Genomic DNA, 26,761 nt, shown 5'->3' with positions numbered 1-26,761 from the left:
CATACCTGTACATCTAGATTAAAATGCAATGAGATATATTTTGAAACAAACTTGTGTTTTTTTGTAGGCGTTCGTGTGATTTGGCAAGGAGCGGATGTAAGATGCCCATATTCTAAACAATGTTTGAGTGTCTAGTTCTTTCTGTTGTAGTTTCCAGCAAGTAAATGTAAAACAAGTGTGTGTTGTCATTATTAATCATGTGTTCCTAAAAATATTTTGCAACTAAATTTTAATAGCCCTCAAAAGCCAAAAATATCAGCTTTGTACCAGGATATTAAATTATTTCCTTTTTCTTGTTGGGATTGTGTTTGAAATATTTTATTTGGTTTTCACAGTAAACCATAAAAATCAATATGATAAATAGTATGCAGAATAAGAGGATTTCTTGTTGGGATTAAGAAGCACTTTATACTGAATATGGTTGAATACATTTCATTAACAGCAATTTATTGCTTTTTTGCTTCTCTGTTTCTTAATATCAGTATATTGTATTCAAATTGGGGAAAACCTACAGAAAGTTTATTACAAAAAAGCCAAACATTACCATTTCATTTTTTTCAGCTTGGTACTATAAGGTCCTTCCTGAGGATCAGTTATAGATAATTAATACAGTAGAACCCACAGAAAAATAGTGTAAAAAAAAGTAAAATGAGGGAAATGCATTTATGCATTATATATTGGTGGGAGAAAGGAAACATGTTGTGTGAATTGTAGTCCACAATTAGGGGGTTATTTATCAAGGTCGAATTTATCTGAGTATTTCTAAGTTAGAAATCCAAGCAACTCCTTGTTTATGAAGAAATGAGCACGAAAAAATACGGTCGGGCAAACTTCGGAGCTTTCCCTGAAAATTCCAAATTGTTTGTGGTTTCTGCGCAAAAAACTCCAAAATCTACACACAAAAAAATCACAAAATCTACAAAACAAAAACCACAAACTCATCGGATATCGGTACGGACATCAGCGCAGACACTGGGACCTTCCCCATTGACTTATACTGGACCTCTAGAGATTTTAGATGCCGGGGTTTCGGATTTCGGAGTTTTTAGACCATCGGACTTTAATAAATCTCAAAAAATTCATATTTTTTCCCCCCCCCGAAAACCACAAATTATTCGAGGTTGAGATATTCGGACCTTGTTAAATAACCCCCTTAAAGTTTAAGCAAAGCTTTGAGTGCTCTTAATAACTATTTTGGTGGGAAAATTAAAGAAAAGAAAATGAATGTAAAATTGCAAAAGTGCTCAGAGAGACATCCTGTGCATCTGCTCTTAATGAAATTGCTTTCTTAGCTTTGATAGAACCGACTAAGTTCATATAAATTTTCTATAGAAGAACTCTGCCCTGAACTGGTATGAAATTTCAGCCAGAATGAGAATGGTCTCATGAGAATTCTTATTGCATCATATGATATGCTACTCGTAATACTATGTTATTTTGCACTTGGAAAGTACCAACATGGATCTTTGACACCCAAGACAAGGCTGGCAATCTGCATGCCACATACACACACACACATACACATACATACACACACACATACATACACACACACACACATACATACACACACACACACACACACATACATACACACACACACATACATACACACACACACACACACACATACATACACACACACACACATATACATACACACACACACACACATACATACACACACATACACACACACACACACACATACACACACACACATACACACACACAGAGGAAAAGCAGGTGAATCCACAGGGTGTAGTGCATATCTGCAACCTTGAACAAAGCTTTTCTATCATATGACTGGAACCCTACTCATGTTTTTAATCCTAAAGCTACATAAGTATCAAAATGATATAATGTAGCATCATAACTTGATAGCCAGTATCTATACATGCATTATCTCTTATACCAGACTACACAAAGAACACATTTACCACCCACTTGCCCCTTCACTGTGCCCCTTGTTCATGCTACCCGTCATGGGCGAGACTGGAATTCTATAGGAATGTGGTGGGTGACTGGAAGTGTTGCCTTCAGTGGGATTATGTATAACTGGAACATTGAAATGATAGAAACGCAATGAAAGTTAATGAATCAGATCAAAATGGTCACTAACAATTGGAGATACAGAAAGGTATTTTTTTCTCAAATAAAACTTTATACAACATTTATATTTTTAAAATTCTAGGAAGTTTAATTGGTTAAAGGACATGTAAAGCCTACATTCTCCTACCATGTATATAAGTTGGGCACATCTTCTCCACCCAAGCCACATCATTTGTACTGCGTATACCCTCCATCTGCCAGCTCCGTCACATTTTCCTAAAATAAAAAGCGATTTCACCAGATGGCCATTTCCCCTCTGACACATCATCAGTAACATTGAGACGTGTATGCTGTAAAATCCATGCAATGCAGAATGTAGGATTACACAGGTGCAACATACTTAAAGTTCTGCTGGAGTTGATCACTGTAATGGTTAAGCTGAGCTCAGGAGAGGTGGTTAGGAGAAAAAAATAGGATCATACAGCTAGAGATTCTATGGGTACCAGTGATGCTATCTCTTCATTGGCTGTTAGACTGGAGGATGTGTTTAGTAATCTGCATTGAGCATGCTCATAAGTCAAGAGCCAAAGCAAATTCCTGAGGGAGAGGGCATAGTGGGTTAGAGAGGAGAAGGATTTCTAAGCAATTAAGGGGATGCTCCAGCCTTACTGTTAACCTTTTAACAACCAGATTGGCAGGTATCTAAAGATTTCAAAGAGGCTGTTCATTGATTACATTTTTGTAGTCTTTTTGTGTTTTCAATTACTTATTTTGTTTCTTCACTTCTTAAGCTTATAAGTTAAACTGTTATCTGATTGCTAATGATCAATTACCCTAGCAACCAGACAGCAGTTTTTAAATCAGAAAGTAAAGGTGGCCATAGACAAGGTCGGACTGGCCGGCAGGAGACCGGGAAAAAACCAGGTGGGCCCTCTGGCAATCTCCTTCCTACAAAATCAATATGCGAAGATATCAAGAAAAGATATCAAGAAAAGATATCTTGATAAAGACCCCAGTGAAGGTCACATATACCAGTATATATGAAACACTGTGTGATGGTATTAGATATTAAATCTGAAAGTAAAAATCTATGTTAAAAAACAATTATATTGATAACCTAAGCTATATGATGGCAGTAGCTTAACTATAGAGGAAGCAGACCCCCCTGGGTACCTCCCATGACTGTGGAGTATGTTTCCTCTATATACACTCTAGTCCTTGAAAATGAGCATGCCTCTTGTGTATGGGTACATTTCTGTGCATGCCAGGTCCCTCTGAAGACTTTTTTTGTGGCAGCACCCACCGCCGTACCATTATGACAGTGTATGAAGGTATTGGTAAAACGGGTTCACATAATTATGTATGATATCATCTGGCATCTGATCAAACCATCATGTCATAAACAGCTATGCAGTTCAGGTTTTGGCTGGCTCTAGGGTTGCCACCTTTTCTGGAAAAAAATACCGGTCTTCCTATATATTTAACTTTTTTCCCTATTAATAACATTAGCATCAACCATAATTTTTACCGGCCAGGCCGGTAAAATACGAGGCAGGTGGCAACACTAGCTGGCTCAGGCATGGGTTACTCATCATGGAATGACTCCAAACTCTTTTGCAAGATATACTCTTGTGGAGGCTCTCTGTTAGTGGTGGAAGATTGCATGCATGGCAATCTGTGGGTTCTGGCAAATGCCAGTGGGGCTGCTATAAGGTGCCATAGAAAGTCGGAATTTAGTGGGCTGTTTGGGCCTCTGTGTGGGCTGATTGGGCCTCTGTGTACCTGAAATGCCAGGACCTATTTTAATTCTCAGTCTGGACCTGCATGCATGGTTATATTAGCACATGTCGTGTTGTGCAAGGAGTTAATTTTTAGCAAGGACAAAAGGCAGAGGGACCTACAGTATGTGTTTAACTTGGAAAGAGACAGCCCACGACCTGCCAGACAGGTTTAGACAGAGTAGCAGAGAAATTCTCTCTAATAATCCACAGCTCTTGTCTCAGAATATCTTCTGTAAGAGGAGCTTGTGAGTGCTGCTGTGTGACCTATTTGAACAGCGATCTAACTGCATGCACACACACTTTATACTGAGAAAAGGACAGACATAACAGGATAATACTGTACTGTGCACATGCCAGTACTTTGTTCCTGTGAACGTCAAGGAGCCTCTATTCCTGGTATCCAAAACATAATAAATAGCATTATTAATTTTCAAACACTGCTCTGACCTTGAATGCCTGACAAATACTAGGAGAACCAGAGGTGCTATGCGATCTCTCTCTGAAGACGTCTTCTCTGCTCCAAGGCTTGCAAATCGGTGCCAACAACGGAATCTTATAACAGGAACCAGACCAAGAGGTAAGTGACTGTACAGAAGGAGTAGCAGCGTAAACAAACTTTCCTGCAGTCCTTTAACCCTACTACCTTTAGAATTACAGACTGAAGTGCTCACAGAAGTCCTGGGCGTCTATGTGCATCCAGAGGACTTCTGTAAATTCTTCTTCCTAGCTTGGACCAGTGTATCACTGTGATACCACAACAGCAAATAAGTATACTGTATTGAAAATATGTAGAAAAAGCTCACATATGTTTTTCAAAAAGCAAATGTGTGACTCACTCCACTGCAAGGAATATTATTTATTTTAATTGAATGTTTCTCAAAATGTATCTCTTGGTCCAACTGAAAAAACTGTGGGCAGTTTTGACAAATTCTGGTGGATTGAGGATTATCTGCCTTTACAGAATATATCTGTCAGTAGTCTGAAACAATTTACGTGACAACACAGCAACAGGCCATGGAATTTTTTCTTAGAGGTTTTTATTTTTATAGTATAAAAATGTGATTCACCAGTGACAGGGTTAAATATATACTTTTATCTGCAATGGAAATGAAACTGATATAGTAGTTATAAATGTAAGATGGCAGAAACCCAGCATCTGTGTATGCTTCAGAAGCCAATATGGGTACTAGCATTCCTTCCTCTGAATATGGAATGCCGTTTGCATATTCAACGAATCTACATATAAAGTTGGGATTAAATTGTATTTATGGAAAAATGGCCAAAAGAGAAGAATATTCAAATGATTGCTAGGGTTACATAGTTAACTTGGGTTGAAAAAAGACAAAGTCCATCAAGTTCAACCCCTCCAAATGAAAACCCAGCATACATATACACACCCCTCCCTACTTTTAATTAAATTCTATATACCCATACCTATACTAACTATAGAATTTAGTATCACAATAGCCTTTGATATTATGTCTGTCCAAAAAATCATCCAAGCCATTCTTAAAGGCATTAACTGAATCAGCCATCACAACATCACCCGGCAGTGCATTCCACAACCTCACTGTCCTGACTGTGAAGAACCCCCTACGTTGCTTCAAATGAAAGTTCTTTTCTTCTAGTCTAAAGGGGTGGCCTCTGGTACGGTGATCCACTTTATGGGTAAAAAGGTCCCCTGCTATTTGTCTACAATGTCCTCTAATGTACTTGTAAAGTGTAATCATGTCCCCTCGCAAGCGCCTTTTTTCCAGAGAAAACAACCCCAACCTTGACAGTCTACCCTCATAATTTAAGTCTTCCGTCCCTCTAACCAGTTTAGTTGCACGTCTCTGCACTCTCTCCAGCTCCTTTATATCCCTCTTAAGGACTGGAGTCCAAAACTGAACTGCATATTCCAGATGAGGCCTTACCAGGGACCTAGGTTGTATGCTTGTTGGTCATTTCAGAAGCTGTCAGCAATGGTTTTTAATAGGGACTAAAGTTATAGCACTTGATTCTTAATATATTTTAATTTCATATCTTAATATATCTTAATAGATTTTCATTTTAAATGAGCCGTGAATGCTAAATTCTTGAAATGAACTAAATGTAACCGTAAAATAATTCTTGTAAGGCAGATATGTACTGTATATTAAGCTAATGGTACATAGGGCACTTTCATCTGCCAACTGAAACATACCTAAGTTAGTACCTCCCACTGACTTCAGTAGAACCACCTGACACAGTTAGTACAGGTGCATTTTTTTTAACTTCAGTTTTATTTGCAATATTTGAAAAGAGAAATGGTCATGCAATGACATATACGACATCATAGGGATATGATTTCTCACACGCAGGTGACATCCCAATATGAAAAGTACAATTGCAGATAAAATCAACCTCAAACAGATAAACATGTCAGCTATCAGTACAAGTACAGAAAATAAATGGGAAAGGAAAAGAAAAAATACACAATGTGTTAGCAAAAACTCGAGATTCTATCAAGGTTGGTTATAGGTGTCCATGAAAGTGTACCATTCACCCCAAATTTCATAATGCAACTCCAAAGAATTATCTCTCTCTGCCGCCCCCCTAGTACAGGTGCATTTTGACCTGTAAATGCTCTACTGCACATTTTTGGGCTAAGAGCCTCCTGTACCAGTGGTATCAGGCGGAAGTCAACCTTTGCATGCAGAGATATCAAGTTCATACTTGCTAGATATTCGAAAGGCTGATAAACATGTTATGTTAATAGATATTGCTTATCCCTTACAATTAACAAATAAATATACCACCTTCATAGCTTTATGTCTAATAAACCATAGCAATTATCCTCTGTCTTTGCCTATAGTTAATAGATTGTCTTTTACACTGTATGAAAATCAGTATTACTGACGAAGCAAAGACACAAGCCTCTTGCTATAGAAATGTGCTTCCTAAGCTGGCCATAGTCCAGTTGTACCTATAATAAAGAGTGATGCAGGAGCAGCACTGTTCCTTCTGTAAATGGGGAAATTAAATCAAAACTGTACTCCAACCCTGGGCAAGAACTAGTGGCAGGCACACATTCCTAGGGTGCAACAGGGTGGGGGTATTGATACAGTTGGCTCTCCCCTTCCATGCCCAGGGCTGGATTTCTAAAAGGTGTGCCCTAGGCTGCTTGCAACCTCTGACCTTGATCCTTCCCCGCAAAAACCCACTGCTCACCTCCCTCACAATTCCCTCAATTTCTGGCACTGGGTTCAGAAGCAGTAGACAGGTTCATTTGTGGCCAAAGACGTCATGCAGCCTCCAGCTCTTTTCCGCCCTGGGCCCGGGCCTTTGAGCGTTGGATGCAGTAACTACCAGTGGGCTGGGGTTGCTTTAGAAATTTTCTATAGAAAAAATTATATATGACCACAAGTTCCTATAGGTCAGGATAACTTAATTTACTCAAAAGGAACAATAAACAAACAGAAATTGTTTTGCGCAGTTGCGCTATTATATTTTATTTATACAACCTCAACATATTCCACAGCGATTTACATCGTTTATACATTATCACATGATTCCCTGGCCCCTCATCACATTCACACCTACTATGAACAATTTTCTCAGGAGTCAATAGAAGGTGGAAGAAATATTATTTAGGCTAAATATAATCCACTAATGTCCTGTGAAAATGTATGACCAGAGATAATACTGTGTAAACCATGATCAGAAATTGTGAACGTTTGCACACCTTCGCAGATCTCCCGAAACAGAAATATCCAAAGATAAGGGTTTGATGGTGAACAAAGCCATTATCCCATGTCACTGTGTCTGCTAAAAGATACATCTCTGGCTGAGCAATAACCTTTAGGCTCATGGCACACTTGGCATTTTCTCCTAATTATTGGCTATAACTTCATATGGACAACCTTTGGCTACATGTAGGGATTTAACAACATTTGTATACTGGGTTGTCTTCCCATTAGACATGGCCTATCCATTTTATATGATATTCTTTTGGATTGTAAATATCCAAACTCACCTTCCTATGTGTGTAAATGGGAATCAGAATTAAATACTAAACTCTCTGAACAGTGGAGAACAATCTTCAAAACAAGCCTAATATTAAGAATCTTCTTCTTTCACTGGTATCAAGCCCCAACAGTGTTATATAAGATGTTTCTGAAACCTTCACATAACTGCTGAAGATCTAAACCAGAAGTGGGAAACTTAGAACATATGTGGCTGCTATGCCCAGTAAAAACTTCTTTCTGGGACCAGGTGAAAAAAGATATGTGAGATGGGAATAGGGGGCCAGGTAACAAAGCCCTTTAAAGGAGACATAAAGGATAAATAAAAAAAATCCTAATTTTGCAGGCAATTATAAGTAATATATGGTGTTGCTTTTACATGGTGCTAAAAATTAATATTATCTTTAAAAATAGCCCCTTTATTAGAGCTCCCTATAGATGTTCAATGGTCCCTGTCCATGTTTCAAATGAGGGGTGGGCGTGTCCTATAGGGCTTCTGAAGAACAGTAGGAGGGGGGACAGCCAATCACAGCACTGCAGTCACACGAGCAAAGACAGGCTTCAGTCTCCTATCAGGTCCTGCTAGCTGCTGCCAGTAGCCCCCTTTTGCTCCCATCTACACTTCGTCCCCACGGTTTAGAAAAGTGTTGCAGAAAGTTGCACAAACCTCTCCATGCAGAGTAGCGCGGGGAGCTCCCGGCCCCTGGTGCAAAACATTTTACCTTAATGGGGCTGCGGGGCCTCGACTGCTGAGTCTGCTTCCTCTATAGCTACGCCTGTATCGTTAAAGGAGAAGAAAGGCAAATTATACTGGGGAGTGCCAAAAGTTACATCCGTGGTGCTCGCCGGAAGAACCCTGTGCTGGTGTAGATTTCTGCTGATAGGACACTGGCCCGGAGTATCAGGTAAGTAAATATAATCACTCGGGGGACCTAACGTTTGGCAGCCCCAATGTGAATTGTCTTTTCTTCACCTTTAAGATATATAAGCCTATGGTGTTTGTAATGTTTGTTTTCATAATGCAGATCTGTCTGTGCAATTGTTACTGTAACTGACAATAGTCAATTAAAGAGGCTGTTCACCTTTAAATTAACTTTTAGCATGATATAGAGCAGCAGTCCCCTTTTTTGGCCCGGGACCGATGTAGACGCAAATTTTTTGCAAGGACCAGGGGGGTCGGTGTGCAATTCTGGTGCGCCGGCATCCAATTTGGTGCCCGGCGTCCAATATGGCACTCCAGCATCCAATTCGGGCGTGCCGCGTTAATTGGTCACTAGACTGTACGTGGTCCGGCGGTTGGGGACCCCTGATATAGAGAATGATATTCAGAGACAATTTGCAATTGGTTTTCATGTTTTATCATGATTGGTGTTTAAGTTATTTAGCTTTTTATTCATCAGCTCTTTAGTTTGCCATTTCATCAATTTGGTTGCTATAGTCCAAATTACCCTAGCAACCATGCACTGATTTGATTAACAGACTTAAATATGAATGGACTGAATAGAAATTTGAGTCACAAAAAGTAGCGATAACAATAAATTTGTAGCCTTACAGAGTATTTGGTTTTCAGATGGGGTCAGTGACTCCCTTTTAAAAAGCTAGAAAGAGGCAACAGAAGGCGGCAATAATTCAAAAAATATAAAAAATAAATAATGAAGATCAATTGAAAAATTGCCCAGAATTGGCCATTCTATGACATCTTAAAAGTTAACTTGAAGGTGAACCACTCCCTTTTTTTAAACTTGTTTTTATTGAATATTTGAGACAATACAAAACAATTAACATTAAAATAAGAGACATTTTCTTGTATTTACATGCATGCACTACAGACAGGGACATTTGATCACGACCAACTAATATAAATAGATATCGATGTTATTATGACAGTTGATGCTCAGTGGTCGCTGATTCTTGTGTCTCAAGACAAGGACCCCATATTGCCTGGAATTAGTCCGGACATCCTCTGGCCAAATATACCACTTTCTGCAAGAGTAGTATTTCATTTACTAGCTGTTTGCACCGGTTCAGGATGGGGGGGGGGGCTGGTGTCTTTCCATGTTAGTAATATACCTTTTTTTAGCATAATATAGCATTTGAAGGTAGAACAATCTCTGGTATGGGGGGAGAGTAAGAGGTTCAATATGGCCCATCAAACATAACTCTGGGGAACGTATGTTCAGGAGATCAAACTTGTGGATAAAGTCCAGGACCAGTAGCGTTGTATGGACTCTATTCACTAACCCGGCGAAAATTCGCCATCGCTGGCTTTGCGCACATCGTCGCAACACTTCGCCAGGCGTAAATACACCTGGACAATGCTAATTCACGAAGATCGGAAGTTGTGAAGAACGAACGCTGGAGTAGTTGGAGTAGTTGCGCTAGCAAAAATATGTTCAGCAGTTCGAAGTTACGCTTGGTTAAATTACGCCAGCGAAATTATGCCAGCACCCATTAGTAAATCGGCGAAGTACTGAAATGACGTCACGCTGGCGAATTTTCACCAGCGTTAGCCAATTCTCCCTTTAGTAAATTTCCCCCATGGAAAAAGGTGCCTACCTCAACCCCACATTTATAACAGTTGTTCAGGGTACCAGGGTAGATCTTGGCTAATCTGTGGGGGGTAAGGTAGAGGTGGCAGGCAACCAACAAGAAAGAAAAGTCTTTTTATTTTTTACTTCAATAAATGTTATTGTTTACAACAGCATTTGTGTCCAGACAGTTATTGTTATCACACAGCACATTTCGACATGTCAACAGTCTTTTTATTTAACAGAAGTAGGAAGTGAAAGGTGAGCCCAGACGAAAGTACAGCTTGAAAGCAGACACCAGTAGCACTTATGAGCAAGCTGCTGACTGTGCGCTGCACCGACTTGCCACGCCCACAAGGCGGCTACGTGATGCGTCACCGCGCTTTTGTGTAGTCGTGACGCCAGTCTCGCGTGATGGCTTGTGGTGTTGGGATTTTCTGTAAGACAGGAGGCAAGGAGCCTGCAGTTGACAGCTTTGCGGGAGGTGTAAGTAGCGATCCCAAACTTCTAGCTGGGTCGGGAATAGCCGAACTGTTTTTATGGTTTTATGTACTTTCTTGGATTACTGGTTCCGCCGCTGTCAGTGATGTGCAGACTGAAGGGAGGGCGTGAGTTATGGTGTCTGCATGTTCTCTACCCTACACAGCTTTCCTTACTGCTCGTATTGTCGCACAAGTTTTAGTCCCGGTAGAGCTGTATAGGGATTGGATAGGCTATGGGGAGCGTGTGAATACCCTCCCCTTCCTGCACACACGCCTGTCCAATCCCCATGCTCTGCTGCTGGGGGATACTGGCACGATTTTGTGTAATGGGAGTTGTAGTTTAAAAATAGCTACGAACCTCACCTCTGTGCTGTCACTTGTACTTTACACATATATGTGTGAATATATACAGTACAACCCCAGTTTACGTTTTCAGGGGACCAGAAAAAAATGGTGTAAAATCAGGGAAATGTATTATGCTTAACAACAATATGTAAAATGAGGGAAGACTTTAAAACAGGGGATGTAAAATGGGGGTTCTACTGTATATATAGTGAATAAAGTACCCGCTATTGTAAAATATAAGGATATTATAAGTCACAGAGGAGTTCTATGACCATATAAAAGCACAAGACTGAAGGCCAGGTGCTTTTATACAGGTCATGGAACTCCGAGGTGACTTCTAATAACCTCATATTTTCCAACAAGGGCTACTTTATTCATCATAATACACACGTTTTAGTGAGTCATGTGACAAAAATGCCTTTATACCTGATGACATCACTAGTCACCGTTTATAAGAATATAGTTTACAAGATATTCATGGCTTTTGTGTATATGGTGGATAATGTACCCCCTACTGTAGTTCATAAAGATATTATGCCACGAGGAGTTATGTGACCATATACACGGCGGCGTCAAATTCGGCAGCTGGGGACCCCTGTTATAAACGGCGCGTTCTGACGTCAGAACGCACAGTTTATAAGGATATAATTTACAGTCTGGTCCCATAGAGAAATGACCAGACTGTAGATTATATAGTGGATAATGTACCCCCTACTGTAATTTATAAAGATAATATAAGTCACCGAGGAGTTATGTGACCATATAAAAGCACAAGGCCGCAGGCCGAGTGCTTTTATACAGGTCACATAACTCCGAGGTGACTTCTGATATCTTTATAAATTTCTAGTAGGGGGTACATTATGCATTATAAATCTACATTTTGTGGGGGGGGGGGGTCGGAGTCGAAATTCTGGTCGCCTATTCCGGACGTGCACCATCAAATTCGGACGCACAGCGTCAAATTCCGCACCCAGGGGCCCCTGTTATAAATGGTGCGTTTCGACATTTATATAGTGAATAAAGTACCCCCTCTTGTAAAATATAAGGATATTATAAGTTACCGAGGAGTTTCATGACCTTATACAGGTCATGGAACTCCGAGGTAACTTCTAATATCCTCATATTTTGCAACTGGGGGTACTTTATTTATTATAATACACAAGTTTCGGTGCGTCATGTGACAAAAATGACATCAGAACTCACCGTTTATAACTGATGACATCAGAACTCACCGTTTATAAGGATATAATTTACAAGATATTCATGGCTTTTGTGTATTATAAGGATATAATTTACAGTCTGGTCCCATAGGGAAATGACCAGACTGTAGAATATATATATATATATATATATATATATATATATATATATATATATATATATATATATATATATATATATATATATATATATATATATATATATATATAATATATATATATATATATATATATATATATATAATATATATGTGTGTGTGTGTGTTGGAAAGGTGAATTTATAATCTATCTTTAACAATTTCCTAGAAAAGGTTAAGCGGCAAGATGAAGACTAGAATTGGGCCAAATATGTCATTGTAACTTATCCTGTTTCATCTTAGAATGTTAAATAGCCCTAGAAGATCATTATGAGTCATTTCCCACCAATAGATTTGTCACTGAAGCTTTCTTTGGCTGCAATTCTCCCTGCCAAGGTAATTGGATTTAGTGGCAAGTGAATGTGAAGCTCTACCAAGTATTGTTTGAAAAAAAAGAATATTGAGAGAAAGCGCACAATAGATACTACAGCAATGATGCCCAGTTTTGTTAACCCTTTACTGACCAGTATTAGGTCCAATTGTGGTCAGGAATGCTACTGGCATAAGAAGTTCAGTGCTGTGTAATACAACAATAGCCCACTGCAGTTGCTTACCTGTAACATTTACAGGACTTTTTGTTAAATTGTTCATATGCCGTTTGCAGTGACTGTAAGGCAACAATTGTGTATTTTGATACTGGTTCTATTTCTGTTTTAGTGTCACATGCTTGCTTTGTTGATTTCCACTTTCTACGGATACCAATGTCGGTTTTTTCTCCTCCAATCCTGAATCTATTTATTCATAATTTTGCTTTGAACATTCTTTTCTGTTATTCCATATACAAAGTTTCTGGTCAGACTAGTTTTGTGTGTGGTGACAAGGTCAACTTGGGAAACATTTTACTGGAGGGATTTCGTTCTTTCTAATTAATTATATCACATAAACATTCTCTTACCTAAAGGGGTGGTTCACCTTCAAGCTTTTAGTATGTTCTAAAATGGCTAATTCCAAGCAGCTTTTCAATTGGCCTTTGTTATTTATTTTGTATAGTTTATGATTTATTTGCCTTTTTCTTCTGACTCTTTCCAGCTTTCAAAGGGGGTCATTGACCCCATCTAAAAAAAATGGTCTTTAAGGCTATAAATGTATTTGCTACTTTTTATTAATCATCTTTCTATTCAGGCCTCTGCTATTCACATTCCAGTCTCTTATTCAAATAAATGCATGGTTGGTAGGGTAATGTGGAAGCAAATACACAAGGGGGGTTGTGGGAGCACCCGCATTGCTAAGTAAAAATATATAGAAGTATAAGGGAAGTGCTACTGGCATATCCAAATGGGTCAGTGCACATTCCCTGGGCCCCTGTCTAAGTAATTCAGTAGATATGCAAATGCATGTGTTAACAAAGACAGGGGTTTTTAGTTGCAAAGTTATGATCATAAAGTTGAAAAGCCACCATACCACGTCAAGGTAAACCCCATATGGCGGTCCCTAACTTGTTTACCTACCAGTCATAGTATTGAGGATCCTGTGTCTCTCTGCATAATAGCAATAGTAAAGTAAAAAGTAAAAGTCTGCTGAACCTTGGTTTCTGGAGGGCTAAATCCTCCCCCGCTGCTGAATTGCAGCTTTTAAGAGAGAGTGATTGCCCAAACCAACGCCCATTTTTGACAAAAATGTATAAATATGGTGCAGTTAAAAGCATAGGGCCACTATTAATTAATAGGGGTGGGTATGGGGGGTGCTACAAGCCACAAGAAGCTTAGCCAAAGCTACAGGCTGTAAAAGCAAATACACAAGGGGGGTTGTGGGAGCACCCGTATTGCTAAGTAAAAATATATAGAAGTATAAGGGAAGTGCTACTGGCATATCCAAATGGGTCAGTGCACATTCCCTGGGCCCCTGTCTAAGTAATTCAGTAGATATGCAAATGCATGTGTTAACAAATACAGGGGTTTTTAGTTGCAAAGTTATGATCATAAAGTTGAAAAGCCACCATACCACGTCAAGGTAAACCCCATATGGCGGTCCCTAACTTGTTTACCTACCAGTCATAGTATTGGTTGGTAGGGTAATGTGGACCCTAGCAACCAGATTGCTGAATAGCAGACTGGAGAACTGCTAAATAAAAAGCTAAATATCTCAAAAACTACAAATAATAAAAAATTAGAACCAATTGCAAATTGTCTCAGAATATCAGCCTCTACGTCATACTAACAGTTACCTCAAAGGTGAACAACCGCTTTAATATGCTGGATTTGTTTTTTTTAAAACTTGTATTCACATACTGCTATCTATCTATATTTCTTTTGTTTGAGAGCTGTTTTGCTGGGCATGATGACATTAAGGTGAGGGTTGGATCTGTGCGGGCAGATCCGTTGCCATGGGACATGAACTAAATTTCAAGGTCATTTATGTTGCTGACTTGCCCTTGGTTCATTGAGGGGCAGATCTGTCTACTAAAGCTTTCTGAAAATAATATTGTACCTTTGGTATTGACTAATTATGTTTGTAGGGGGAGGTTGTACATTTTGTTTATATATTACTATTGTAAATGTTAAATGGAACCAGAGTGACTTCTTCAGGGCTTGATCTCAGGCCATGCAGTATTCGTGAAACGTGACTCTGGAAACTAAGGTCAGCGAAGGTTCAGTGAGTAGTGGTTTCTTTTGGCAGTGTGAAGACTTGATTGCAGAAGTAGTGCCAGCTTCTTTGGCAGGCCGTTACCCTTGTATGCCAAAAGAAAGGGCCAGTTATTTTTGTGCTTCTCCAATCGACGTGGTCCAAGACTGCTTCTTTCTTTTTCACTATGCAGTGTTAAGCTGTTATTTGAACGTCATGGAGCTCAGTATAAACTGTAATAGTATTTGCATGACATAAATCCTGCCTCACAAACTCTCTTATAAGCTGGTCTGAAGCAGCTTTAAACTCCAAAGTGTCTTAGCAGGTAAAATGCAGAGTACACAGGAGCTTTTATTGAATGCCTTGTTTACACAAGAATCCCAGGTGTTATGGGGCAGTATAGTCGAATACATTTTTAAGACTTGCCGCAGTGATAGTGGTATTGCTTAGAAAAATATAATTTTTGCACTTTCCTATGTACTTTTAGGGCCCATTTTGGATCTGAATACTTGCTTTCTGGGCTGCGCAAACGATGACGCACGCGCAAGGACCAGTTTATCTCCGAAAGCAAGAGGAAACGTGCTAGTTTTATGTTTTAGGTATTCTTCAGCTGCCAGCAAAGGAATCTTTGCCCTTTGTTATCACAATATGTCTCAAAAGTTTTAATGCTAATGTTCAGTGTTAATCCCTTCAGTTTGATTTTTTTCACCTTTCAATAGCTAGATAATTGACTTTTTTGTTTTACTGTTAATCATTTTCCAGTGTTTTTACATATATTTGATATGCTTTATACAGATAAGAATATTGACCAATATTAGATGTGTTTTATTAAGTAAGTTCAAAGACAGGACAGTAAACCGGATGCAAATATGAATGAAGCTTGGATTCCGGTGCTAGTGAACTGTATTGGGTTCAAAAGGGGAGATTTTAGTTCAGATCTAACTGAGCTCTAGTTTTCTTATGTTTACTACATGATTCTCTTTCCGAAATTGTGCTGTAGACAATATTGGATAACGATGCTCGCTCTCGCTCAAGAGAGTGTTTCAAAACACAACGCACAGCAGAATTCTGAACTGAATTCCATTTCTCAAAAGAGCAAACAGATTTTTTTATATTTAATTTTGAAATCTGACATGGGACTAGACATATTTTCAGTTTCCAAGCTACCCCCAGTCATGCGACTTGTGCTTTGATTAACTTCAGTCACTCTTTACTGCTGTACTGAAAGTTGGAGTGATATCACCCCCTCCCTTTTCCCCCCCAGCAGCCTAACAACAGAACAATAGGAAGGTAACCACATAGCAGCTCCCTAACACAAGATAACAGCTGCCTGGTAGATCTAAGAACAGCGCTCAGTAATAAAATCCAGGTCCCACTGTGACATATTGAGTTACAAAACAGTAGGAGAAACAAAACAGCCTGCCAGAGAGCAGTTCCATCCTGAAGTGCTGGCTCTTTCTGAAAGCACATAACCAGACAAAATAACCTGAGATGGCTGCCTACACACCAATATTACAACTAAAAAAATACACTTGCTGCTTCAGGAATGAAATATTGTAGAGTGAAGTATTTGCAGTGTAAGCAGTGTAATTTAGAAATAAAAACAGCATCATAAAAATCATGACAGAATCATGACATAAGTTTATTTAGATTTGTTTAAAAGGTAGTTCCCCTTTAAACGGATTATGTCAAGGGAAGGCAAGCTTTTTTTTTTTCTTCAAAACATATTAATTAATGGTACTACTCCAGTAGAATCCTACATTGAAATCATTTTCAAAAGTGCAAACTTTTCTTTGTTTTTTTTTTAATTCTGATATTGGACTAGACATGCTAGTTTCCCAGGTGCCTCCAGTCATTGTGCTCTGATAACTACAAATCACTCTTTACTGCCGCAATGCAAGTTGGATCTATAGCACCCCCAGCAACCATTAGCAGAACAATGGGAATGTAACCAGATAACAACGGAACCACTTGTGTTGCTAAAAATGTTCCCATGCTCCACCTGGTAGTAGATATGAGGGTATCACTCCATAGTAAAATACCCAAGCCCCACCACAACTCCTTCAGTTACACTGAGTAGGAGAAACAATAGCTTATCTGAAAACAGTTCTGTTCTTTCTCAAGCTCAGGATCAGACACAATGAACTGAGATGGCTGCCTACACACCAATTTGTTTGTTCAGGAATAACATTTTATACGGTAGAGTGAATTATTTGTAATGTAAAAAATATAATTTAAAAATACAATTACAACATAACATTTATGACAGAATAAGATGAAAGAAAAAAAAAAAAAGATTTTATTTATGTGTTCACCACAGCAAAACAAACAAACAAGGATGTTGCATTTAATGCAGACATTGAGATGCAGTATACCATAAATTACAATATTGTACTTATGCAATTTTTACCAGTGTTCTCAACTCATTCAGAGAATCATCTAGTATCAGGGGGAGTTTATTGTTATAGAGTCTTGCATTACAGCTCACGGGGCTACACATTTGGTTCTGCCTCAAGAGAACTCTTGAGGCCCTATATTTTTAGTTGGTCTTCATTTTTTAAAATTTATTGCAATATTTTCTTTGTTCTGCCTCTTTCCAGCAGCAAAAGAAAATGCTCTGTGAGGCTACAATTTTATGGTTATTGTTACATTTTATTACTTATGTTTCTATTCAGACTCTCCTTTTCATCTTTTCCTTTTATCCAGTGTATCTTTTAAACTGCCTTGTTCTTAGGGTAAATTGGACCTTTGCAACTAGATAGCTGATGAAATTCCAAAATGTACAGCTACTAAAGAAAAAAACTAAGTATACAAAAAAATTAATAATACAAGTTATCAGCATCTTAATAAAAAGTTAATGCATTTGGTAAATGAGTACATTTATCTGAAATATAGAATCCTAGCAATGACATTTCACCATTTTAACATTGCTTTATTCTATTCTGGTTATGAAGGAACCTGTTCACATGTTTTTAGGCATAGCTTTCCTACAAATGAAGTGCTAGCCAAGTTCCACAAGCTTAGTTTGCTTAGGTTTTAGCTCAGAAAAGTATGTTCTTTGGTAAGCAGTGTGTTCAGATGTGTAAAACCCTTTCATACCAGTTCACATGACACAGGCTTGTAAGGCCTCGTTGTTAACATCTGCTGTATTACATTACTGCCTGTATGTGTTTTTGTGGAAAAAATATATATATATATACATTTTAAGACAAGATCGATAATGTCTCTGTATTGTTTTGAAGTCCGCCCCTCGTGTATGAGAACAGATGATGGCATAAACTCCACTAACATCTTTCAGTGGAATCCAGAAGATTTAGCAGAATGTAGTTTAACATCTTTATGGAATCAGTCATATGACAAGCTGACAAGAAGTGATGGATTGTCTTTGAAAGTATGATTGCAACTAAAGTACAGATACTTTGTTTAAAAGGGAAATGTATAGCGCATGCACTTTACATTTCTTGCACGATGAAAGATATTATAATTCTAATAGACGTTGCAGACTTCATTAAAGGGGATTTTCACCTTTTTTCTTAAATATATTATGTCATAGATGGACGTTGCTTCATTATTTATTGGTGAGAGCCTGTATATGGATTAGGAAAGATTCATCTTCGTATTCTGCATGTTATCACTGAAAATGCTATCTGAAGTGCATGGTTTTTTTAAAAAAAAATTCAGTAAAGATTCAGTTTTTTTTGTAATTCTTATATTAAACTTCTTATCTGTCGTTTCTTGTCCTCTCCTATTGCTCTTTTATGAACAAGAGTAATTAAACCTTAACAACCAGATAGATGTAATTCCAAGCCTGAGGGTTACATTAAAAAACCTGTTGATAATTTGAATACCACAAAAAAAAATTAAGAATAATTGCACATTGTCTTATACACTACTGTGTACACCATACTTAATGTGAATTTTAAGGTGAACTCCCCTGTTATTATTTTTTTATTTATATTATTTTTTCATTATTTTAAAGTTACTTGTATAATAGTTACTGAAATAATACATTCATAAAATATTTTTCTTTAATGAAAACACGGGCAACATTTCTGTTGCACGGATTCTGTTATACAATACAAAGTAGCATTGCAGTGCTTCTGCACAATATCAAGACACAAAAGTTTCTAATGCATAATACAGGTATTCCAAAACCAATAAAAATTTAAAAAATATGCCTTCACTATACAACAAAAGCCTTGACAAAGAAGGCTTGACAAAGGGCCTTACAAAGGGTCTTGCATAGGCCTGAAACTTTGCCACTTTTTCATTCGCCAACTAACAACCGAACAGAATCCGTAGCCATTGGTGTTTTGTTTATGTATACAAAAAAGTCATGAGGGTTTGACAGAAAACGTGCCTATAACTTACATAATGGCATGTATAGATGAATTACTGCATCAAAGAGCTAGAGAAACATGTATTAGCAGTAGACACAGCAATGAGTTTAAAACAGAAACTAACTTATGTCCCTTTTAGTAAATCGTGATCTGGTACACATTATTTGGTGGGTTGCTGCAATGGCGGTGCAGTTCTCAGAAAGCAGTCATTTTAATCTGCATTTTGCCTGGAGTGCTATTATAGCAAATAGGCCTTCTGCATCCAGAGAGCGAACAGTAGCTTATGTTCTAAGTACATTTTTGCCATCGTAAATACAGCACATATTGAGATGATAGAAGGATGCTGGAAAATACAGTGTTAATGCATGTGGAGACATTAGAAAATTACTTGCAGAAAATATATTGCTTGCATAGTGAAAGGGTCATGGAGTGCATTGACCGTCACATTTTAGAAGATAACTTTTATTAAAACCATGTTTTGCTATTGTTGTTAAATGTAGTGGACTGCAAGCAGATTCTATGCAGATTCTATTATGTTACGTATTGACTGTAGCAGAATCAGCAGAGCATAAGCAAGCATTTGTGAAAAATGTAGAGGGACAAAAACATCAGAACATTTAATTGACCACCATTTTATGGCCACACCCACTAATTACAATTGTCCATTTTACAAATTGCGGGCCATGTTTTATGTGTTGTAACAGTTTTGCTGATGAAGCTTAAATTGTCCTTTAAGCTGTGAGTCAGTTTCCCTAAGAGACTTGCTTATCTTAAATTATTACAATTGATTCTTTGCTTATCTTAAAGTATTAAAAACAAATGGATTTGCAGCTTATCAGTGTTCTCTGCCAAAAAAATCCAATCCTTTTAATTTTCAGAAATTTGGAACACTGTCCTGCATAAAACAGGACAGTTGGGAGGTAAAAAAAATTCTGTTCTTTTGTTTTAAACATCCATAGCAAATAAAATCACCTGAAATGCGTTTATTTGTCTTTCCTCTGTTACTATAAGGTTTTATATATCTTTGCACTTACACAGTCCTAAATTGTTGAGTGGGTAGTTAGAAAAAAGCCTTGCGTATCTAGGAGTCCTAGTATATGCATGAAAAGTAGCTGTAAGGGAGGTGGATGCTGTGTTGTTAATGTTTAGTGTTTTGTTGGCATCAAACCATAGTCGGCATTCCACAGATGCTTTGTTGGCTTTGGAATTGGCTTGACCTCTTTGGGTAAAATGTACCCATTTCACAGCAAGGTCTGCAACACATTATAAAGGAATTAGCTGAAACGTTCAACATTCTAGGCTTTGATTGGTTGAAAGACAAGTTGTTAGGATTTACTATAAATCTGAAATAAAGGGGTAGTTTACTTAATATTAATGTTTAGTATTGTGTGCTTTAGTTTTCGTTCTATTTTGTTTTTTTCCAATTTATGTTATTTTCAGCTCTTATCCTGAGAATTTAAACTGTTATCTGGTTGCTAGTTTATAAGAAAGCAAGAAACCAGATAATGTTTGAAGTGCAGCATGACATTAATAGGAGAAGGCCTAATTAGTAATAAAGAAGGCCTAATTAGTAATAATAATAAAGATAGTAATAACAATAAAACAGAAGCCTCACGGTAGATCTTTATGACTTTAGTAACTATAGATTAACCACATTTCAATTATTTGTCTTGGATCTGTAAACTTTGTGTTTCACATAGCACTCAAATGCAGCTTGCAGAAGGGTGTACTCAAACCTTTTGATTATTTGATTTGAGTTCTATGAAAATCAGTTGTCTAGTTCCAAGGTCTCCAGACAGGGACATTGGAGATGGACTGAATTTACTTGCATTGAAATGTTTTATACTTATGTAGTTTTATACTTATAAGTCTTCAATTGCTCTACTTGCAGTCTATTCTATTACTCTATAGTATTCCTCCATCAGATGTGAGATCTGTTATCTAGAAATCCATCCCAAAATTTTTTTAAAAAAAAAGTGTTAAAGATTTGGTGTTCCAAATTACAAAAAGATCTAGGACAAGGCAGACCAACTGCGTCTGTTTTAAACTTATGGGTTCCGTACAAGGAGTGTATATTAGGGGTTGAAGCAGAATTCTAGAAACCACTGAATTAGTATTTGAGGTTCTTAAGCCAGTCAGGGGAGTCCATAATGAGAGGTAACAATAGAAAGAAATTGGCAGTTTTCACATGAGTTAATTTCTCTGTATTGTAAACATCATGAATTTTGTTTAAAAAATTATGGTGAACTTTACCAGGTATATTTTCTGGGATAAAATCTGTCAAATACAATAGTGTATTTTGCTTGGGTGATCTTTAAAAAACAAGGCTGGTCTTGGGATTTTTAAGGGTTATAGCCAAATTAACCATATTACATGTAGACAACATTCAGGTTTCTCAAAACAATTTTAAGTTGAAATTTTTTAATTTATTGAAAGTATGAGGGCAGTGGAACACTTTTGGCTTTTCTTTGAATGCATAGCAGAGGAAAGAGGGATTGCAGCGCAGAAACATTATTCCTTCTTGTGGAAGGAATAAATAATTTAATTGCTCACAGTTCACTTCTCTATATATGAGTATTAAAAGCACACCCCTTAGGGTAAGGTCACACTGGGAGATTCGGGGAGATTTAGTCGCCTGGCAACCAATCGCCTCTTCTTTGGGGTGACTAATCTCCCTGAACTGCTTTCCCTTGCCTTCCGCCTGCTAGAATGAAAAATCACCTGCGGCAAGGCACTCGTGGCGCTTCATTTTCCGAAGTCACCCGAAGTTGCCTCATGATTTTGTGTTTTCTAGAGCTGATTAAATAGCAGATGAAAAAAACGTTTCTTTTTATAGATTGTAAAGAATTGTGCTTCCTCGTAGTCATGTGAATACATCACCCTCCTTAAAGGAGAATTAAAGGCTAAGAAGTAGGATAGAAATGCTGCACATTATGTTTTGGGTTTCTACTGTGGGCGACTAATCTCCGCAAATGCCTCACAAGGAAACTTTGGGCGACTTCGGAAATCCGAAGTGATTTTTATGCCATTCCACTGGCGATTCATATTCTTGCTGACAGGAAGGCATTTTTGGGAGATCCGCTGTCACCCGCAATAGAGACAATTTGTCACTGGGTGACTAATCTCCCTTTCTGACACCACCCTAAGAGTGTTGTGGATATCTTTAGAACAGAGCAGAAAGAATCCAAGTAAATATCCAGTAGTCTTAAGGTGGCCATACATGGATAGATCCGCTCGTTTGGCGATGTCCCTCCGATATGCCCACCTTGAGGTGGGCAATATCGGGCAGATCCGATCGTGGGCCCTAGGGCCCAACGATCGGATCCTAGCATTCGCAAACGGGCGGTCGGATCGCGGGACCGCATCAACGAACAGATGCGGCCGCGATCCGACGGGATTTTTAATCCCATCCGATCGAGATCTAGCCGACTTTCGGCCAGATCTCGATCGGGGAAGCCCGTCGGGGGGGCCCCCATACACGGGCCAATAAGCTGCCGACTCGGTCTGTCGGCAGCTTTTATCGGCCCGTGTATGGCCACCTTTAGGGTCAGGGCACACGCTCCGATTCGGGGGAGATTAGTCGCCCGGAGTCTCCTGAAGTTTCCACGTGAGGCAACTTCGGTCTACTTGGGAAAACGAAGAGCTCAGAGTTTTCACACCTTTAAAGGATATATAAAGGAAACCAAGGCTAATAAAAATTATAGTACAACAATCACATTTATAATTAAAGATCATAATGAAAAATGTTCCTTGGGACGTATAGAAAAGCCAACAATTTTCAGCAGCAATTTTGTGTTTTTATACAACAGGTATGGAGTCCTCTGGGTCCAATGAAAATACCACCTTTACTGACCTGGCTGATCCATTCCTCCCGAATGTACAGGTCTGTTGTGCAGCTTGATGTATTAGCTCTGCTTACCTGCTGCCACATACATCATTTGCTGTTATGCTTTGTTTGGGCAAATATTAGGATTAAGCTGGCCATACAAGCCTGGATTTGATCGGGCAGTTTAGTTGATCTGGACCCCAACGTTTCTAATGGCATTGTGCCATTCAAATTGATGATCACACTGCACAATGCTCAGCCAAAATATAGACTTGTGTATGGTCGCCTTTATCTTTGTGTAAAGAGAGTGCGGGCACCCATTTGCAACAAAATCATGCACGGTATATCACCTTTGTACAACACTAAATTGCAGCTATGGTTTATGTAGGTGAAGGGAAAGTTGAGTTGCTTTATAGTGACACTGTACCACTCTTGTAGTTGAAATGCAAATCTCTAACATGGCTTTGTCACTCAATCTGGAATGGAGGTATTGCTTTTGTCCTGCAGCTACAGAAAGATCGGGTGCTTAAAGTCCAGCGTGAATTATGGAACAGGTCTTCCTACTCAGGCAGGTTGTAATAGGCTGGGAGGTGGCTTAAAGGAGAACTAAAGCTTAACTAAAGAAGTAGGGCAGAAATGTTATATATTATGTTTTTGACTTCTATATCAGCCCAAGACAACCACAGCCCTATATCAGTAAAGATATGTGCCTTTAAGGATGACACTATAGCCCCCACCATATTCTTTTCTGCTGATTCACTGCACATACTCTGTGCTGTTGTCACTTATTGAGCTTGGGGCTGACTTACATTATATAGTGAATAAAGTACCCCCTTTTGTAAAATATAGGGATATTATAAGTTACAGAGGAGTTTCATGACCATATAAAAACATGAGGCCGAAGGCCGAGTGTTTTTATACAGGTCATGGAACTCCGAGGTAACTTCTAATATCCTCATATTTTACAACTGGGGGTACTTTATTTATTATAATACACAAATTTCAATGAGTCATGTGACAGAAATGACATCAGAACTCACCGTTTATAACTGATCACATCAGAACTCACCGTTTATAAGGATATAATTTACAGGATATTCATGGCTTTTGTGTATTATATTGAATATATACAAACTAAATGTCACATTATAAGGCTGATAAGTAAATAATTGAGATTATTGGGATGTGGCAGCTCAGAAACCACCACAATTAGCAGCATTATTTAATAATCAGCCCTGCAGCATCAAATTATTGACTGACAAACCTCATTTTCTGCTTGATGATTTGTGACAACCCCTAAGCTTCACTCCTCAACAGCTGCTCAGAGCCCAATGAGCATGTGCATGTTACAAAATCAAAGATGTGAAACTCCAGTGACAACTTTGAAAGCCTGAATCATATCTACTATACCTTTAAACTTTTTAAATCTATACAATATGGCATTTCTGGCACTATTCATTTTAAGGGGTTAGTTAGAATCATGTGCTTTTCACTTGATGCTGACACTTTACTGACTTACAGAAATGTGTCTGTATCACATCAAACCATTTTACAGTTAGCTAAGCTATCTATAAGCAATCTAATAGTGGCAACCCACCTTGTATACTTGTCCTATGCATATTATGGATTACTGAAACCTGTATAATATAACAGAACTATTGCAGGGTCCTCTTTTTTTCACCCATTTTTTACACTTTGGTAAATCATCAGCTGTTTTGTATTTAATTGACATCTTTATTCCGTCGACACCCAACCTGACAAATTTTCCTGTAAATATGATTTTTGCTTGTAGGATGCAGGGTTGGATTGTCCTACTAGTATTAGATTTGGTACAAAAAAATAGAATTCTGTATATTCAATACAGGTATGGGACATGATATCCAGAATGTTTGGGACCTGGGGTTTTCCGGATAATGGATCTTTCTGTAATTTGGATCTTTATACCTTAGGTCTACATATAAACCCAAAAGAATAGTTTTGCTTCCAATAAGGATTAATTATATCTTAGTTGGGATCAAGTACAAGGTACTGTTTTATTATTACAGAGGAAAAGGTTATCATTTTTGAAAATTTGGATTATTTAATTTTAATTTGATTGTAATTTGGAACTTTCTGGATAACGGGTTTCCGGATAATGGATCCCATGCCTGTACAAGGAACAAAATCTGTGCATCTGTGAACATAAATTTGTATTATTATTAAAGGAATTGTACAGTGTAAAAATAAAAACTGGGTAAATAGATAGGCTGTGCAAAATAAAAAATGTTTCTAATATAGTTAGCCAAAAATGTAATGTATAAAGGCTGGCGTGATTCTATGAATAACATGTCAGTCAGACTCTACTTCCTGCTTTTCAGCTCTCTTGGTTTACACTGACTGGTAACCCTGGCTACCAGGCAGTAACCAATCAGAGACTTGAGGGGGGGGCACATGGGTCATTTCTGTTGCTTTTGAATCTGAGCTGAATGCTGAGGATCAATTGCAAACTCACTGAACAGAAATGTACCATGTGGCCCCCCTTCAAGTCACTGACTAACTCAGAGTTGAAAAGCAGGAAGTTGGATTCTGGCTGTTTTATTAGACATCTGTTCACTCCAGCCTTTATACATTACATATTTGGCTAACTAACTATATTAGAAACATTTTTTATTTTGCACAGCCTATCTATTTACACAGTTTTTATTTTCACACTGAACTATTCCTTTAACACAATATTATTATTAATAACATGTGTACATACAAATTATGTACAAAAAAACCCCAATAACTGATGCAGGAAGTCACTTACCATTATACAGAAACTTACAGTCACTTGAAAGGTTTTGTTTTGGTCATCAATGAAGGATATGGGGGGGGGGCAGGGCCCACCCGGTCTTACACATAAGGGCCCTGTAGCAGGGACCCCCTGCTGCTCCTCCCCAGTGGCAGGGCCCCCACTGCCCCAGTCTTCTGGCTCCTGCCCCCCTGCTGGTGTGTACCTGCTTTGTGCATCGTACGTGTGCCTTCCTTATGCAGTTGGACGGGGGGAGTTCATGTTGAGCAGATCTGGGCCCAGGGTCGGCCTGCAGGGGGGGGGTCCAGGTTGACACATCAGGGCCCCGCCACGGCCCCCCCCAGTAGCAGGACCCCCCGTTGCCCCAGTCGCGGGCTCACCCTGTCCCTCCCCCTTCATCGTGCCTTCCTTACACGGTCGGGTGGGGGGAGGTCAGGAGCACCAACTAGGTCTATTGATTCTGTCTGGCCGGTAGGGCTAGTGAGGGCTGGGGTCTACTCGGTATTTTCCCGGTGTTCTGCCAGCCCAGTCCGACGCTGGATATGCAATAATCAGAATCTTGAATAAAGGTGTTCGTATTTGGTTGAACTGAGCATTTGGGAATTATACTAGTGGGATCTCTACCACACCCACCCAAGTGAATGTAAATAAAAAAGATATATAAAAAAAAAAGTGGGAAAATGACAGAACAGGGAGTGCATAATAAATATTTTTTAAAGGATACAGGCC

General features: G+C 38.6%; 1 protein-coding gene across 4 annotated transcripts in view; it reads left to right on the top strand.

The window, feature by feature from the left end:
• Window positions 1–4,038: 4,038 nt before the first annotated feature.
• nfat5.S (nuclear factor of activated T cells 5 S homeolog) overlaps window positions 4,039–26,761 on the top strand; it is a 65,730-nt gene continuing 43,007 nt past the window's right edge. Inside the window, exons 1-2 of one of the 4 annotated variants that reach the window (XM_018260550.2) lie at window positions 10,815–10,833; window positions 23,243–23,316. Coding sequence is in view for 2 of the 4 variants with exons in the window: in XM_018260559.2 (XP_018116048.1) it covers window positions 4,320–4,410 (91 nt within the window). In the remaining 2 variants the exon portion in view is untranslated. Of the gene's footprint in view, window positions 4,411–10,686; window positions 10,834–23,242; window positions 23,317–26,761 lie in introns of those variants that run through there. The other 3 variants (XM_018260559.2, XM_041561166.1, XM_018260549.2) reach the window with 3 other exon arrangements.

The sequence above is a fragment of the Xenopus laevis genome, chromosome 4S (genome assembly GCF_017654675.1).
Source record: "Xenopus laevis strain J_2021 chromosome 4S, Xenopus_laevis_v10.1, whole genome shotgun sequence".
Lineage (NCBI taxonomy): Eukaryota > Metazoa > Chordata > Amphibia > Anura > Pipidae > Xenopus > Xenopus laevis.
The sequence above is the reverse complement of the archived record's forward strand: the minus strand, read 5'-3'. Positions and strand labels throughout refer to the sequence as shown.